Raw genomic sequence first — 18130 nt, forward strand, 5'->3', positions numbered from 1 at the left:
AAGTATATAATGTTCGGTTACACCCGAACTTAGACACCGTTACTTGTTAAGTATACTTTTTGCAATATTTGTCCTAGGACAGCTACTAAGCACACTTAAGTAAAAGGTTGCCACTTTGGTCCATTTGGACCAAAAATGGTCCATCCAACCCCATTTGGTCCGCTGAAAAAATTTGGTCTTTTTTTTGAGATCTGGTCCTTTTTTATGATGAATTTTCATCCCAAATAAAAACATGGTGTGGCAACCGTGCTTATGTACGCTGACTTATATAATTATTTGATTCTACAAGTAGCATTCTTATTGTAATCACCTGGTCAAACACAGACGTGACTTTTATTCATGTGCATAATTGAGAAATGTCTAACACTCTTGTTCGCTCAAGTAAAAAACAACACGCAACAAAAACAAACTACTTAACTTGCAAATATATACCTACAATATACCGTTGCCAGGGCAAATAAGCTAAACAAAAAATTTTTTACTTAGCAGCATTCATTAGAGATGCCAAATGCAATTTATATTATCCAGTAACCCTACACATTTTTATGATGGCCTGGTGAATCGGGCTCTTTTTCAAATTTTCTGCCTTCCTCTGTAGCTTATAAAAAGAAACTTTTTATTGATTTCTGATTGATTTTCAACCACCAAAACAGAAGAAATACAAAAATAAATAATAAATCATGGAGTCGAACTCAGAGTTTATAAAAGTTGTGCGCGCAGCATAAGGCGCTTAACCATAAACCATATGATTTCAAAAATAAGATGGTTGGGGCGTTAGGGAGGAGGATGGAAAAATAATATTGTATGCAGATGAGGAAAATGACAAGACAATATGGAAATGAGGAAATTCGATATGAATAAAATTGTATCAGATTGTATGCAAATGAATTGTCTGTAGGTGAGGAAGATGATAATATGGAAATTCGATATTCGAAAGTTAGTTGAAGATGGGGAATTTGTGGTAATATTATTCGAGCAAATATATTGTTCCCTTTTTCTGATGGCCTGGTAAAATCGGCTGTTTTGGGAAAAATGGGCACCTTTCCTGATTCATGTAAAATGGATGGGACCAATCAATATATAAATAATAAAACAACGAGCGGCATTTGAACCACAAGTTGGAAAAAGAAAAAATAAATTGATACAAGTGCTTTACACCTGTACCAAATATGCTATTAAATAATTGCCTCCTAAGATCTTACTTAATGGGGCAAGTCAATTTACAATGAAACAATACCAATCATCATAATTTATTTACAAAAAATCAGAGAATTAAAATTTGCAATATATTTGCTCTGATCAGAGAATTTTTTGGTAACAGACGAAAATCGTTAAGAGAATTTTCTGTTACGTCTTGCACCCTGTTAAGTTAACATGAATTTGGGGAATAGTGGTGAAGTGCAAGACGTGTCACATGCAAATGGATCGTAAGCAGTGGATGCCAAAAAAACCCTTTCTCATTGTGTTTCAATTCTCTGATACAAGTATAGCCAATACATAATGTATTTACCCAGTTCTCGGTATTTTTTCATTTGCTTTTATTCTAACTTCGATTATCGAGTTCATAAAAATAGCACTTTGAGTTGATAAAAGCGAAAAGGGCTGGGGGAAACTGAATGGCACACCGACTTATGTTAACATAATTACCTTCAGATAGTTCCCGACCCCCACCCCTAGCAACTAAAAACTTTCATTTCGCTGAAAGTTCAAGGAAACTTCTGCCAACTTATTACGCCCCCAAAAAAGAGCTGCATTAGAGCGGCTCTATTTATAGGGTATCGAAAACATGGATAAATCACATGAAAGAAAATGCTCTAACAATCTAGAACCGATTTTGATCAGAATCGAGGATAGTTCTTGCGCCCCTGGCAATAAAATGGGGTCATATCTTTCAGCACTTTCTAAAGGGCTCTGCAGAGAAAAGGGGAGGCTGTCACGAAAAGAGACAGCCACACCGTATCAACGGTTTAATTAATGCTAAATATTAATTAAAGAATATGTCTTTATATAAGGAGACATTTTTCTCTGATTTTTGTCCATTTATATAAAGGAAGTGCTTAACATTTTTTTATTTTATTTTTATTTTCTCCTTTTCTTACATTTTCTCGGTGTCTTAAGGGCCCATTACTCAGACTTAGTATAGACTTGACTTTACTTGAGAACTGTCACTTACAGATCTGTTAAATGAACATTGCATATTACTGATTACTCAAAACTTGGCACTTAACTTGACTTGGAAGTCTGTTAAATTTTGATTTTCTATGTAAGTTCTAAGTGACGTTTACATTTTGAGATGCCATTTGTTTTTCCATTTCATTTTGTTATACAAATTGACATTTATTTAAAAATAAATTTCAAGGTTGATTATTATACCAGATTGTATATGCTAAGTGGAGTATAATCGTGGCTAAGTTGCCAAGTTTACGCCAAGTCAAGTCGAGTCTATGCTAAGTATCAGAAATGGGCCCTTTAACCTATCTGCTAAGTTTTACGCTAGTAGCTCAATGATAACTTACATAAAAATCAATCCCAAAATTCCCTCCATTCTGTTTGATTTTTCTAAATATCTCAGTCCGTGCGCCCCTTAGCGTAACTTTTTGTATTGTGTCATCGGCTGTCATCGACCTCTGAATTAAGCTCTATATTTTTAGCCTCTAGCTCGTCGGGGAAGTTGAAGTTGGGAGTGCCCCTAAATCCCAAAAAAAAAAAAATCCCCAAACACAGAATCCCCAGGTAAAAAAAATCCCAAATACATAATCCCCAAAATTTAAAATCCCATAACCAAAATCCCAACACAAAATCCCCGCACTTTTTTGGGGCTAGATCACCAAACCTTTTTTGAGGAAATATCAAAAAACTTCGAACACAAAATCACAAAAATGTTAATTAAATCATAAAGTTCTGACGCGTATTAACCATAATTACGCATTTATATGTATATATTGTTACGAATATTAGCAAAACTATGGGGTGCTGCTATCTCTAGGCCGATGCTAGGCAGTGACGTAAATTCACATCAATAATTCAATCATTATGTATCTACATAAACGAAACAATAATTGCGTCTACACATATGTACCATGTACGTATACGAGCAGCGGAGAGTCAATGCACAAACACATGCATATATCTGAGATATATGCAAGATGAGATAGTATGCAATGAGAGAAGCTATAAAATCGTGCAATTGTAGTTACAGCTGAGAAGTTTGAGAGCTGATGGACTAGAAGATTCTGGAAATGGAAGCGCCTAGAAGATGCGAACTTTGAAATCAGAGAGTATAAAAGGCAGCAAATGTACCAGTACAACTCGAAGCGCAGGAGGCGCGTATATCATCAAAACTCGAAGCGCGTTTGAGGAAAAAATCGAAGCCGAGGTAGAAGCTTTGAGAGGTCGTATACAGGAGTTGCACATGAATTGCCCAGCTGTTTCACCGAGTAATCCAAAGGTAAAAACACCATTCTTTGACGGTTCTGTTCCTTTCCAGGTGTTTAAGATTCAGTTTGAGAAGACCGCAGCAGTGAACAACTGGAATTCGGAAGATAAAGTTGCTGCACTGTTCATGGTGTTGAAAGGGCCTGCAGCTGAGATTTTACAAACCATTCCAGAGGGCGAACGGAACTGTTATGAAGCATTGACGGGCGCTCTAGAGAGACGATACGGAACTGAGCATAGGAGGCAGATATACCAAATGGAGTTGCTGAACCGCTTCCAGAGGCCTGGTGAAACATTGCAAGAGTTTGCGTCGGATATTGAAAGGCTAGCACATTTAGCGAATGCCGACGCACCCGTGGAATACACTGAAAGGGTAAAGATTCAGAGCTTTATAAATGGCATACGGGACGTCGAAACAAAGCGAGCTACATACGCAAACCCAAAGCCAACATTCGCAGAAACGGTGTCACAAGCTCTGATTCAGGAAACAGCGTCGCGTCTGTGTAAGCCAGTTTTCAAAACACGCCGTGTGGAAGTAGAAATGCCAGAGTGGGTAGACGCAATATTGGAGGCGTTGAAAGGATCGCAAAAGCGGAGTGAAGAAGTTATCAAATGCTTCAAATGCGGGAAGTTCGGTCACATTGCACGTCATTACGATCTTGGTCCTAATAGTTCCAACAATGTGGGTGGCCGTAAACGCAAAGCTGGAGGAGATGAGCAAGAGCGAGTAAGAGGTAGAGATCGAGAGCTAGATCCAGCTATTGAATGTCCTGTGATATCTGTGTCGCAAATTGGAAGGAAATCAAGCAGTCTTACCGTCAGAGGGAATGTGGATGGCAAGGAGCGTGTACTGACTGTAGATACCTGCGCATCTCATTCCTTGATTCGATCTGATTTAGTCAACAGGAGAGTAAAACCGTTACCTGGAACAAGGTTGGCGAGTATAACCAAGTCCGGGGAGAAGTGATCTATGAAGTCTTAATTGGGAAGGTCATGGTTTTATACAAATTCGTTGTGGCGGAGATCGTTGATGAAGTCATATTGGGAGTGGACTTCTTGGTTGACCATGACATCAAGATCGATATGCAGAAAAGGGTGATGCGTTATAAGAACCAGGATATACCACTTAACATCAGTTTGCAGAAAAGATTCAGTAGTAATCGAGTACTGGTGGAGAAGACTAGACAAAAACCACGGAAGTCAAAGGAAAAGGTTGATAGGTCGAATGGGCCTAATAAAGCAAAATCAAAAGTACCTGCGAGAGAAACACTGGCATTGACAAAACCTAAAAGACGCAGGAAAACGAGGCAACGAATTTCCGAGAAAAAATGCGAGGGTAGTTTCAATCCGGAGCGCACTACTGTTGTGAAACGTGGGAACGATACTGATTATGCGAAGCCAATCCGTCAAGCGCAAGCTCTAGGAAGTAGTTCATTGGCCAAGCAACAGAGTGCGAGGGATCGATCCAGGATAATGAGTAGTAAGATGAAACACAGGTACGACAAGGAAAATAATTCGGAGGGTTTCCGGGAGAGAGATTTGGTACTGCTATACAACCCTCACCGGCGGAAAGGTGTTCCATCCAAATATCGGTGCAGTTGGGAAGTCCCGTACAGAGTTGTGAAGACGATCAGTGATGTCATCTACCGTATACAAGCAATTGGGAAATCACGAAATAGAAGAGTGGTACATTTGGCGATGCTAGCAGCGTTTAGATCGAGAGATGTGTCTGATCGGGACGATCAGACTTAGGTGGAGGGCAGTGTTACGAATATTAGCAAAACTAAGGGGTGCTGCGTGAATTCACATCAATAATTCAATCATTATGTATATACATAAACGAAACAATAATTGCGTCTACACATATGTACCATGTACGTATACGAGCAGCTGAGAAGCAAGGCACAACTACATGCATATATCTGAGATACTCCTGAAAGTATGCAATGAGAGAAGCTATAAAATCGTGCAATTGTAGTTACAGCTGAGAAATTTGAGAGCTCATGGACCACTAGTAGATTCCGGAAATGGAAGCGCCTAGAAGATGCGAACGTTGAAATCAGAGAGTATAAAAGGCAGCAAATGTAGAGGCGCTGGAATTCAGTTTGAGTTGAGCTATCAAGCAGTTATTGATTAAGCACGCAATCTGGCGGGAAATAGTAGAGTTTCATTTGAACTATCACTCAGTTCGTTTGTTAAGCAAGCTAGGTGCAAAGTATAAGTGTTATTGTGAAGTACTTTAATAAAGGCCGTTTTTTCCATTATTCAATATTGGAGTTATTTATTAAACAGTTTAGTGATTCGAACCTTAGTAGAAGATTGCAAATAAGGGAAATTGCAGTAAAAACGTTACAGTATGTAAGTATGACTATAAGCATAAAGTAAAATGATGGGGAATAACCTAACGGTACACGTTGTATTTGCGTTGTGTTTTCATATCTTCTTTCTGTTCTAACCATGCAAATGTTATATTCCGAATTTGACAACAACTTTTTATGTACATCAGTGGCACAGAGGCTTAGGTCTTCAACTACCGTGCAAAAGTAGTCGGTTCAATGCCAGATCACGGATTTAAATTTTATTTTCTATTTATTTAATTTTGGTTTATAAATTTATTATTAAAAATACTGTGAAAAAATATTAAAAAATTTAAATGAAAAACCTGGATCTGGCAGTGAACCGACGATGAGAAAATATCGCAAAATTAGCAAAATATCATTAATATAGCTATTGAATAGAAGGAAACTACGAAAGCAAACTGCAAAAGTTCTCAAAATAATTGAAAAAAGAAAATTCAAAACGTTACAGATCTCCATCGCCTAAATATCTTCTTGGAGAAAAAATTCCGTTAAAGTATAAGTTTTGTTTGTCAAATGAATTTCTATCGCCTTATTAACTGCAAAATGTATCGAATTAGTTACTTCTTGGCGATAGACGATAAAATTATCAGAAGGACTGCTGGCAAGGTTTTGTAATGTAATTTATACATAAAAATATATGTATGTACATATGTATTTATAATTTGTAAGAACAAATAAAAAAATGTTCCGGTGTTTATCTGCAATGCAATGAGTTTTGAATTTTTTTGTTATGTAAATACTGTATTAATTGTATTTATAAGTTATTGCGTTGCACTGTATTTTTTTAATGTGCCCATTAAATATTTGTGAAATCATCGCGGTGATTTTAAGCCTAATTTGAATCTTTTTCACACAGAAAATGGGGATTTCGTGTTGGGGATTTTGATTTGGGGATTTAGATTTTGGGGATAAAGGGCGTAACCCGAGAAGTTTCTTAAAACCCGGTTTCAAATTTCCAAATTATTATCTAATTTTTTCTATCCGTGCGCCACCTAACGGACTATTTTTCTCCTTTTGTTCCTTTGTCACCTATTTCTGGGGTTTCATGCTTGTAGCTCAATGAGAATTTACTTTAAAATCGATCTCAAAACAACAAATTTCCAAATTCGTATCTAAATATTTCGATCCGTGCGCCACCCAACGGATTTTTTTCCTTTTGTTACATTGTCACGGTGTTCTTAACCTATGTGTAAAGTTTCATGTTTGTAGCTCAATGAGAAGTTACTTCAAAATCGATTGCAAGATTTGTATGAAAAGGGGAGAAGCATTCAACCGACCCAATAATATAAATGAAATAAAACGAATCGTATGTCACGATACGGCCCCTGCTGTATGTTCATATAAACGTGTCATACAAAAACTATCCTTTCAAAATTTTTACATTGAATTTCATGGTAAAAAAATTTGAAAGTGCTAGTTTTCGTATGCCTCGTCGATATGTACTCTTTATACTTTACAATTTATAAAACTATTTTACAAAAGCATTCTTTACATGTTTCCATTTTTATTCCATCCATTTAATTTTTCCATAGATATGCTATCATGCCGTCAAGTACTCAATTTGCTCACCATGCTTGGTTTCATGTTGAACTATGCACTTCGAGTAAATCTCACAATCGCTATAGTTGCAATGGTACATCCCGATGTGCATTCGCCGCCACGTTACGTCAGCAAACTGAATGCTCTACAAAACTATGATAATGCCACAATAATCTCAAATTCTACCATAACAACAAAAACAATTACTACGACAACACAGCCTCCTCCAACTAATGATGACAATGATTATTTTCCATGGGATTCTTATCAAACGAACTTTGTTCTCGGTAGTTTTTTCTGGGGCTATATATTGACTGAATTACCAGGCGGACGACTTGCTGAATTGATTGGTGGACGACGTGTCTTTGGTTATTCCATGTTATGGGCGAGTTTGCTTACATTGATAACACCATTAGCTGCGCACATTAGTTATATAATGTTAATTGTTGTACGTGTTGTTTTGGGCTTCATGTTGGGCGCTACATGGCCAGCAATACATCCCGTTGCAGCTGTGTGGATACCACCTATGGAACGTTCGAAATTCATGTCGAATATGATGGGTATGTCTTCGCGTTAAATGAAAATTCATTATTACATATTTAAATTTCCTTTTTATTCCATTTACAGCATCCTCCTTAGGTGCAGCCATAACGATGCCTGTCTGTGGTTATTTCATTTCAGTTTGGAGTTGGCCCAGCGTTTTCTATTTAACAGGTAAGCGGGCATATCACACATTGTGAGTTAATATCAACGTAAGATCTCATTCTGTCTCTTGAATATGTCATAAAATATCAGATGAAAACTATGTCTATAGCCATTGGGTAACAATGTTAATTAAGTTTAACAAAGTTTCGATGAAAACTTAAATAAACCTCCCATTAACTCCTTGCGTTTTAATTTCTAAACATCTGGCTACTCGGTTAAAAAATGTTCTATAATCTAGTCCCGGCTATTAATTACTTTCTTACTTACTTAATTGGCGCTTAACGGTTTACACGGTTATGGCTGTCCAACAAGGCGCGCCAGTCGCTCCTTCTCTCTGCCAACCGGCGCCAATTGGTCACAACAAGTGAGTTTAAATCGTTTTCCACCTGGTCCTTCTAACGGAGTGGGGGCCGCGCTCTACCTCTGCTTCCATAGGCGGATTCCGATAGGAACACTTTCTTGGCCGTAACGTCATCTTTCATTCGCATAACATGGCCTAGCCAATGCAGCCGCTGCGTTTTAATTCGCTGGACTATGTTGATGTCTGCGTATAGCTCGTAAAGCTCATCATTATATCTTCTTCGGTACTAGCCATCGCCAACGCGATCGCTTCGAAAGATTTATGGACCTCTATAAATCTTTCGAAGAACTTTTCTCTCGAACACTCACAGAGCCGTTTCATCTGATGTTTTAATGGTCCATGGCTATTAATTACTAAGTAGTATAATATGAGTTTTTAAAATCTAAGCGTAGTGGACACAAAGATACCGCAACCTTACTTGACCAACAATTGGCCACCAATTTCAAAAGTTGTCTATTAATAGACCAAATGGAACTTAGCGCATCGTGAATAAGGCCCTATATCCGCCCTTGATGGTACTTTGGTTGAAATTTTACCCAGTTTCTGGTCGAGATTTCGAAAATCTATTATTTTTTGTGAGCCATAGATCAGCCATATCATTCTTTTTAATCCCCTGGTTTATAACTCAGATTGGCTCTCCATTAAACCTCCCTCCTCTCATTACACGAATACAGAGGTCACCTGAACGCATTGACCCAGCGGTGGGCGCGAAGTTATACAATATCCAGCCTGGTGCTATAGTGAGAGTTATCAGGCTCTACATGAATTGTTATGACCCGTCCATGAACGACACGGCAATGCTTGTCAGGCGCCCTACTTTGCATAGCGATGCCGGACGAGGTGGTACATGGTTCCAAAGTAGTGGAAGGAGTAGGGTCTGCGGTATACTGTGCTGATCCGGAAATAAACAGATCCTACAAGCTGCCCGACTACTGTAGCGTTTTCCAAGCGGAAATATTAGCCGTAACCAAAGCAGTAGAAACACTGAAAAAGAATAGCTAAAAAGGCTACCGTATTAACTTTTATAATGACAGCCAAGCAGCAATTAAGGCAATAATCTCGCATAGCACAGCATCGAAAAGTGTGTTAGAGTGTAAGCAGTCTCGGCAAAGAAACGGGGGGTTGGGTCCCAGGGCATACGGGAATAGATGGGAATGAGAAAGCAGATGAACTAGCTAAAGTCTTGAAGCTTGTTCCGTATACGTCCCAATTAGATTGGGCGAGATTAAGAGAAGGCGAGAGCTGTACATGATCGACCAAACAGGAAAGGCGTGGTTTCAAGCGCGGGGCTGTAAAGTGTCGAATTATGTGTAGTTCTTACAACTATATATTTACAAAGTTGCTTCTATCATCAAAAAGAGAGGACTGTAGAGTCATGACGAGTATTCCGACTCGAATCACGTGCCTCTAAATTAGGCTTGGCCAGTGATAGCAGCTGTAGGAAGTGCGGGTTGGAGGAGGAAACGACCGAGCACGTTTTGTGCTCGTGTCCCGCGCTTGCCAGGTTAAGACTCCAGCTGTTAGGAGTATCTGTCAGATCTAGAAGAGCAAGTGGCTTAAATCCTAGAAAGCTTCTAATATTTGCCAAGAGGACGGAGTTCTTTTATAACATAGTTCTTGGTTTTTGGTAGGATTTTTCAGTTTGGTCGTTAAATTAAACTTCTGGTAACACTACGGACTCATTCAGTCTATGTGAGGTCCTCATTGACTTTTCTTATAAAAATATTTTGAAGGACCGTTCAGGCCCTCGCCGATTCCCGCTTTTCTTCACAAAACTTTCACTTTTATAGAGAAGAAATAAATTATTATAAAATATTTCAGGCGGTGTTGGACTTTTGTGGTCAATTTGCTGGTTCGCATTTGTTTACGAAACACCAGCCACCCATCCACGCATTAGTTCGGAAGAACGTCGCGAAATTGAAGAAGCTATTGGCAATTCGACGTCAAAGAAACGTCCGAGTTATGTACCATGGAGTGATCTATTCACTTCTGGGCCGGTTTGGGCAATCATAATTACACATGGTTTATCCGTGTTCGGGTTTTTCACTGTTGTTAATCAATTGCCAACATTTATGGATCAAATATTGCATTTTGATATAAAGCAGGTAAGCAAATCTTTTTAATTACATAATTTTAAACGTTATGAGTAACTTTAATAGAAGAGCTATCCACTTAATCTATGGAGAGCTGATATCTTAAGGGCCAATTAATGGTGACTTATAACCATAAAACAATAACCAGATAAAACAGCTGATCGAACCTACCTTATGAAATCAATGTAATCGATTAATGGTGCCATACCATAACGCTAACGCCATAACCGTGCCATAGCCAACCAATTGGTTTTTTGGCTTCTCGCCATATCCATAACCTAAAAATATTTGAGTTGGTGAATTTAATAACTTTTTGTAGATTTTATTCATTGTTTTGGATACGTTATGACTAAGAGACTTATTTTTTGTGGAATATGTTTGTAATTTTTTGCGTTTTCTTAATTTTTATGAAATTTTCACGATTTTTTGGTTAAGGCACCATTAATCGATCACATTGGAGATGGTTATGGATATGGGTATGGTTACGACTATGGCGTTAGAGTTAAGGAAGTTTAATTAGCCCTTTAAGCATAGACGTCAAAATAACAAATAGAACACATATCAAATCAAACATTCTATGGTGGTCTCATCCTGCTTCTCTTTTTACTGTCAGGCAGTTGACGGATAAGATATCACACTTGTTTTGTAGGCAATGTCTGTAACAACTGGTAGAAAACTTTTACAATTCAAAGCAAAATTTTGAAATATTTTGTGCTGAGTATGAACTTATGAATTTTTACAGTTAGGTTAGGTTGCAGCTTCATCAGGATGGGGTTTCCATTATGTTGAGAGGTACCGCATGGATTTAAATTGGACAGTGTCCTGTCAAAACCCAAAAGACTATTGATAGATGAGCCTTAGTGAACCCAATTATTTCGGCAGACCTTCGACCAGATGGATCTTGCTACCCTGCAAGAGGTGGTGTCCACCTAAAATTTTTACAGCTACTAAAAGACGTTTATAAGTCACGGAATGCTCTTTTTGTATTTTGATATCTCATCTTATGTTCCGTCAAAACTTCCTACTTACTGGCACACGGGGTAATGTAACATTCATATAGTTTATATCATGGCGGAACCAAATAGTGGAAAGCCGGAAATCGGCTGATTTATACTTTTTTCACATTAGTCTATCGAATTAGAAACACAAAGTATATATAATTTTTATTTATGTTTTTATGTATATATGTCGCCCTATTGTCACCTTGTATTGTTCTGCCGTGTTTTTTTTTTTCGGGACGGCTGAAAAATGCCTAATGCACCATAATTGCTGCCGTCGCAGCAACCGTGTGCCCGTAGACTAAAAAACAGCCCCAGTTTTGGAAACGTAGCCCACCCGGTACCACTTTCGCATTACTTCAGAGTGGGGTTCCATATTTCTCATTTTTTTAAAAGCCTACTGTTTACCCTGCGTCCAGCCTTCCGCTATTTGCTCTGAGTGTCGACTTAATCGCCACTGCTTCGCCTGCGCATTTCTCTGCGCTCTCTCTCAGCATCCATTAGGCGTGTCATGACTATAAATGCCATTTTGCTCACTGCAGTCTAGCATTCCTTCCTGTTGCACATTTGTGATACTAAATTTCTCGTGGTAGGTTCCTCGCCATAAACTCTATGCAAGGTGAGTCTTCCCTTGTGAAAATGGGGGCAGTGGAATATGACGTATTCTGCGTTGTACACCTTAGGGAAAGAGGATCTTCCTCTATCCTACGCTTCCATAAATACTCTTTGAAACCGCCACGTCCACTCGTACCACGTCCCAAATTAACGTGAAGGTCCAACGCCCTTTACTCGGGGCCTCCCACCGTTCTTGCCACTTAGCTATTGATTGTGGCCTTGCTCTTTTCTTGGTGTATTCAGATGGTCGCTCGATATTAGTGTTATACAGATCAACCATTTCGCTTGCGATTAAGGCCACTGCGATTTTCTGTGTTAGCACCAGGATCGCATCGTCGGAGACCGTCCGATAAGCACTTGCTATTCTTATAGCTGCAAGTCAGTATGCTGTTAATATATCTTTTTGATGGGTCCGTTTGGATCCGTACCACACTTGTGCTGCGTATAGTATTATCGAGCTGGTTACTGTGGACAATAGCTGAGGGGTAGCTTCGCTCGGACCACCAATGTTAGGCATTATTCGCATAAGTGCTGCATTAACTTTGGAAATTTTTTCTTACACCGCTCTGAAGTGCTCTTTGAGCGTTAACTTAGAGTCAACGTGCACTCCTTAGTAATTTAGAGAATCCTTTGAAGTGATTTGATGATCCCCGACAGTTAAGACTAAATCGTTCGCCGACCGTTTGGAGCTTACTAATACCACTTCTGTCTTTTGGCTAGTCAACTCCTTTATTCCGCCATCCCTTTATTCTTCCTACGGCGTCATTTCATAATGCTTGAAGCAGGTCCAGTTCCTTGGCCACTACTACCACTGCAATATCATCAGCGTATCCCACAATTTGCGTATTTTATGGTAGATCAATCTTTAGCACCCCGTCAAACATTGCATTTCAATGCGTTGGAGCGAGAACAGATCCCTGTTATACTCTTTTGATCCTTCATTCGTGTCAAAAAGAAGTACTCTGTCTTTAAAATAGCTTCCTATTATTCGGCGTAAGTAAGCTGGTGTGCCGAAGCTTCGCAGCGCTGCCATTATCTGCATCCAGTTCGCAGTGTTAAAAACATTCTTGATGTCCAACATAATCAGTGCACAGAACTTCCTTTTATTTTGGCCTCCAGAGATAGCTTCTCTAGCTATATTGACTATTGTTTGTATTGCACCTACGGTGGATCTTGATTTGCGAAATCCATATTGATTATTCGTTAAGTCACCAAGGCTTTCTAGAGTCAGCTGTAGGCGCTCGCTAATTATACGCTTGAAAATTGTTCCTAGGGAATCCAGCATACAAAGTGGCCTGTATGAGGATGGTTGCTCCGGCTGTTTACCTAGTTTCAGCAAGAGGAGAAGTCTTTGTTGTTTCCACGGTCCAGGGAACACTCTGTAGGGTTCTTATTATTTTTATTTTACTTTGTATTTTAGTTACTTTGAACTTTTTAATTTTTAAATGTATTATCAATATTTTAAGTTTCAAAATTGATTTTCAATTTTCAAAAATTTTCATTATGGTGAAAAATAAAAAAATAAAATAGACGCATACTTTTAGGCGTGTTTAAAAAAAATATAATTTAAAGTTTTTGTTGTAAAATAAAATCGTAGTTTCAATTACTATATTGGCTGTAGGGTTCTTATTATTTTTATTTTACTTTGTATTTTAGTTACTTTGAACTTTTTAATTTTTAAATGTATTATCAATATTTTAAGTTTCAAAATTGATTTTCAATTTTCAAAAATTTTCATTATGGTGAAAAATAAAAAAATAAAATAGACGCATACTTTTAGGCGTGTTTAAAAAAAATATAATTTAAAGTTTTTGTTGTAAAATAAAATCGTAGTTTCAATTACTATACACTCCTTCTTGCATACAGGCATTAAAAAGATCAAATAATGTAGTCCTAATTCTGATCGCGGCTTTAAGGGCTATGTTTGGTACTCTATCGGGTCCTGGGGATTTGTTATCAATAACTCTGTTTGCAGCGTCCAGCACCTCGTGCTATGTAACTTGCGGAATTCTCGTACTTTCGAGATCCTCGGTTTGATAAGTCCAGCGATCTTGCGCCGGGAAAAGTGTTTCAACAATATTATTCATTAGTATCGGGCACGTGGGTTGCTGTTATATCGGTCCTTTAACTTTGGCCATCACAGTTCTGTAGGCTGATCCCCAAGGATCAAGGTCGACATTATCCAACAGTTCCCTAAAGCACAACTTCTTGTTGTTTTTTTTTTATGGCATTTTTAAGTGCCTTTCTTTGTGCAGCATACTTGCTGTGTAGCTCCGCATATCGTGGTGATGCGCGTGCCCTCTGCGCTATTCTTCGTGCTTTGTCACATTTTCTACGGCTCTTCCGCAATTTGGTCGTGCCACCAATATACCGGAGTGCGCTAGGCTTTTCCGTGACTTCTGGGCATGACAGCATCACATGTCATACGTAGCGACTTAGTTATAGTTCTACCGTGGTCTATATCATTGTGAACATTAATGGCCGAGACTCAATTAAGTTTTTCATATAGATGCGTTCAACGCAATCTTATTCATGTCAGTAATATGGCCACAATCACGCCAGATGTTGTGTTTGTATGAAGAACCTTCAGACTTCTCAATTGGAGTTTATTTCGCCTTGCCCACTCATATACAAAACTTTGGAATCACTGTTATGAACATTCTCAGTGTACGAGAAATATATTTGCCAACATATTTTGTGTCCTATTCATTTGTTATATTACAGTTTTTAACTGTGAAAAATGTTAGAAAAGTTACCAACGAGTGGGAAAAATAATTTCACTTGCAAAGTGTGAAACCACCTTTAGTCAAAGCAAATGTCAAATTTTTCTTCTTATGCTTTGCTTGCAACAAAAGTTGGCTACTTTTTCATGTCAGATGGCGCCGGTGTCGCTCACTCTGCCGTTCTCCATAAAAATACGTGCAATCTACTCATAATGCATAAGATTGAGTTAAACTCATCTATATGAAAAACTGCTTAGGGCTTTAATAGTAAAAAATGGTATTTGTAAAAATTTTGGGGGCTGCTGCCAGATTTTCGTTAATGAAACAAAATGCCCTGTGTGAAAAAGAAAAATGTATTATTTCATTAAACGAAATGGTGACTCCATTAAGTTTTTGTGTAAAATCGGTATAATTGCTACATATATTGATTATTATTTATTTTTTTTTATTTTTTTTTTAGAATGGCATTTACTCATCATTACCATATTTGGGCAAATATATTATGGCCTTCAGCTCTTCTTGCTTCGCTGATTACCTCCTGCAGAGAGGTAAACTCTCAACGACTGCTACAAGAAAAGTGTTTACAGCTTTTGGTAAGTGTTATTCCAAGTTGACTACCATGTAAATGAAACCGTCTATTGGATGAGATAAAAGATAATAACGTATTAACTGTTTTAAAAATCTCCTTTACAGCACTCATATCTCCTGGTATGCTAATGATTGCACAAGTATTTTTGGGTCGTGATGCCGCGTGGTCTGTGACGATATTCACTTTAGCCTTGTTCACGCATGGTGCTGTAACGGCTGGTTATCTTGGAAATGGTCTAGATATTGCACCAAACTTCAGCGGTACTATTTTTGGTTTAGCAAACACGCTTTCATCGTTTGGTGGATTTTTATCGACGTGGATGGTTGGTGCGCTGACATATGATGATGTAAGTAGAGCTTAAAAAATATAATTAAACAATTCGAAGTGTTTAGGTACTAAACTTAATTACATCTTTTTGACATTTTCTAAGAGTTATCGTTAAAAAAGCTGCGAATAACTTTAGGTACATGCCCTTTAGGAAAAATCTCCACTAGTTCGCCTTTTATCTCTTTTACATGCTTTTACCATGGCGTTGTCCTATGCTGCGGAAATTGTGCCCGCGACATTACTTTATATGTAGTTCCGAACTAGATAAAAATTTCCGCTGAAGAACTAGTTCGTTTCTTGGTACTATTTCGTTAGTTCCGAACTAGTACAAAAATTTACAGCTTAGGCAGAAATATAAAAAAGGGAGGTAAAAAGCAAACTCTGCATAAAGCTTTCATATGGCGTTTCAATTAGTTTTTACTTAAAAACAAGTAAGGAAGGCTAAGTTCGGGTGTAACCGAACATAACATACTCAGTTGAGAGCTATGGAGACAAAATAAGGAAAATCAATCTGGGGTAACCCTGGAATGTGGTTATATAACATGTGTATCAAATGAAAGGTATTAAAGAGTATTTTAAGAGAGAGTAGGCCATAGTTCTATGGATGAACGCCATTTAGGGATATCGCCATAAAGGTAGACCAGGGCTGACTCTAGAATTTGTTTGTACGATATGGGTATCAAATGAAAGGTGTTACTGAGCATTTTAAGAGGGAGTGGGCCTTAGGTCTATCGGTGGACGCCTTTTCGAGATGTCCCCATTAAGGTGGACCAGGGGTGATTCTATAATGTGTTTGTACGATATGGGTATCAAATGAAAGCTGTTAATGAGTATTTTGAAAAGGAGTGATCCTTAGTTCCATAGGTGGACGCCGTTTCGAGATATCGCCATAAAGGTGGACCAGGGGTGTCTGTAGAATGTGTTTGTACGATATGGGAATCAAATGAAAGGTGTTACTGAGCATTTTAAGAGGGAGTGGGCATTAGGTCTATAGGTGGACGCCTTTTCGAGATATCGCCATTAGGGTGGGCCAGGGGTGACTCTAGAATGTTTGTACGGTATGGGTATCAAACGAAAGGTGTTACTGAGCATTTTAAGAGGGAGTGGGCATGAGGTCTATAGGTGGACGCCTTTTCGAGATATCGTCATTAGGGTGGGCCAGGGGTGACTCTAGAATGTGTTTGTACGATATGTGCATCAAACGAAAGGTGTTACTGAGCATTTTAAGAGGGAGTGGGCATTAGGTCTATAGGTGGACGCCCTTTCGAGATATCGCCATTAGGGTGGGCCAGGGGTGACTCTAGAATGTTTGTACGATATGGGTATCAAACGAAAGGTGTTACTGAGCATTTTAAGAGGGAGTGGGCATTAGGTCTATAGGTGGACGCCTTTTCGAGATATCGCCATTAGGGTGGGCCAGGGGTGACTCTAGAATGTGTTTGTACGATATGGGTATCAAATGAAAGGTGGTAAGGAGTATTTTAAAAGGGAGTAATCCTTAGTTCTATAGGTGGACGCCTTTTCGAGATATCGCCATAAAGGTGGACCAAGGGTAACTCTAGAATGTTTGTACGATATGGGTATCAAACGAAAGGTGTTACTGAGCATTTTAAGAGGGAGTGGGCATTAGGTCTATAGGTGGACGCCTTTTCGAGATATCGCCATTAGGGTGGGCCAGGGTGACTCTAGAATGTGTTTGTACGATATGGGTATCAAATGAAAGGTGGTAATGAGTATTTTAAAAGGGAGTAATCCTTAGTTCTATAGGTGGACGCCTTTTCGAGATATCGCCATAAAGCTGGACCAATGGTGACTCTAGAATGTTTGTACGGTATGGGTATCAAACGAAAGGTGTTACTGAGCATTGTAAGAGGGAGTGGGCATTAGGTCTATAGGTGGACGCCTTTTCGAGATATCGCCATTAGGGTGGGCCAGGGTGACTCTAGAATGTGTTTGTACGATATGGGTATCAAATGAAAGGTGGTAATGAGTATTTTAAAAGGGAGTAATCCTTAGTTCTATAGGTGGACGCCTTTTCGAAATATCGCCATTAGGGTGGGCCAGGTGTGACTCTAGAATGTTTGTACGATATGGGTATCAAACGAAAGCTGTTACTGAGCATTTTAAGAGGGAGTGGGCATTAGGTCTATAGGTGGACGCCTTTTCGAGATATCGCCATTAGGGTGGGCCAGGGGTGACTCTAGAATGTTTGTACGATATGGGTATCAAACGAAAGGTGTTACTGAGCATTTTAAGAGGGAGTGGACACTAGGTCTATAGGTGGACGCCTTTTCGAGGTATCGCCATTAGGGTGGGCCAGGGGTGACTCTAGAATGTTTGTACGATATGGGTATCAAACGAAAGGTGTTACTGAGCATTTTAAGA

At 38.8% G+C, this 18130-nt stretch overlaps 1 protein-coding gene across 1 annotated transcript in view; it reads left to right on the plus strand.

Moving 5' to 3' along the window:
- Positions 1-18130, plus strand: part of LOC137245497 (sialin) — an 84087-nt gene that overhangs the window by 55596 nt on the left and 10361 nt on the right. The window contains exons 3-7 of the mRNA XM_067776278.1: positions 7328-7894; positions 7962-8048; positions 10222-10505; positions 15290-15422; positions 15523-15764. Coding sequence (XP_067632379.1) covers positions 7328-7894; positions 7962-8048; positions 10222-10505; positions 15290-15422; positions 15523-15764 — 1313 coding nt within the window. The remainder of the gene's footprint in view (positions 1-7327; positions 7895-7961; positions 8049-10221; positions 10506-15289; positions 15423-15522; positions 15765-18130) is intronic.

This window comes from Eurosta solidaginis, chromosome 3 (genome assembly GCF_040869045.1).
Source record: "Eurosta solidaginis isolate ZX-2024a chromosome 3, ASM4086904v1, whole genome shotgun sequence".
NCBI lineage: Eukaryota > Metazoa > Arthropoda > Insecta > Diptera > Tephritidae > Eurosta > Eurosta solidaginis.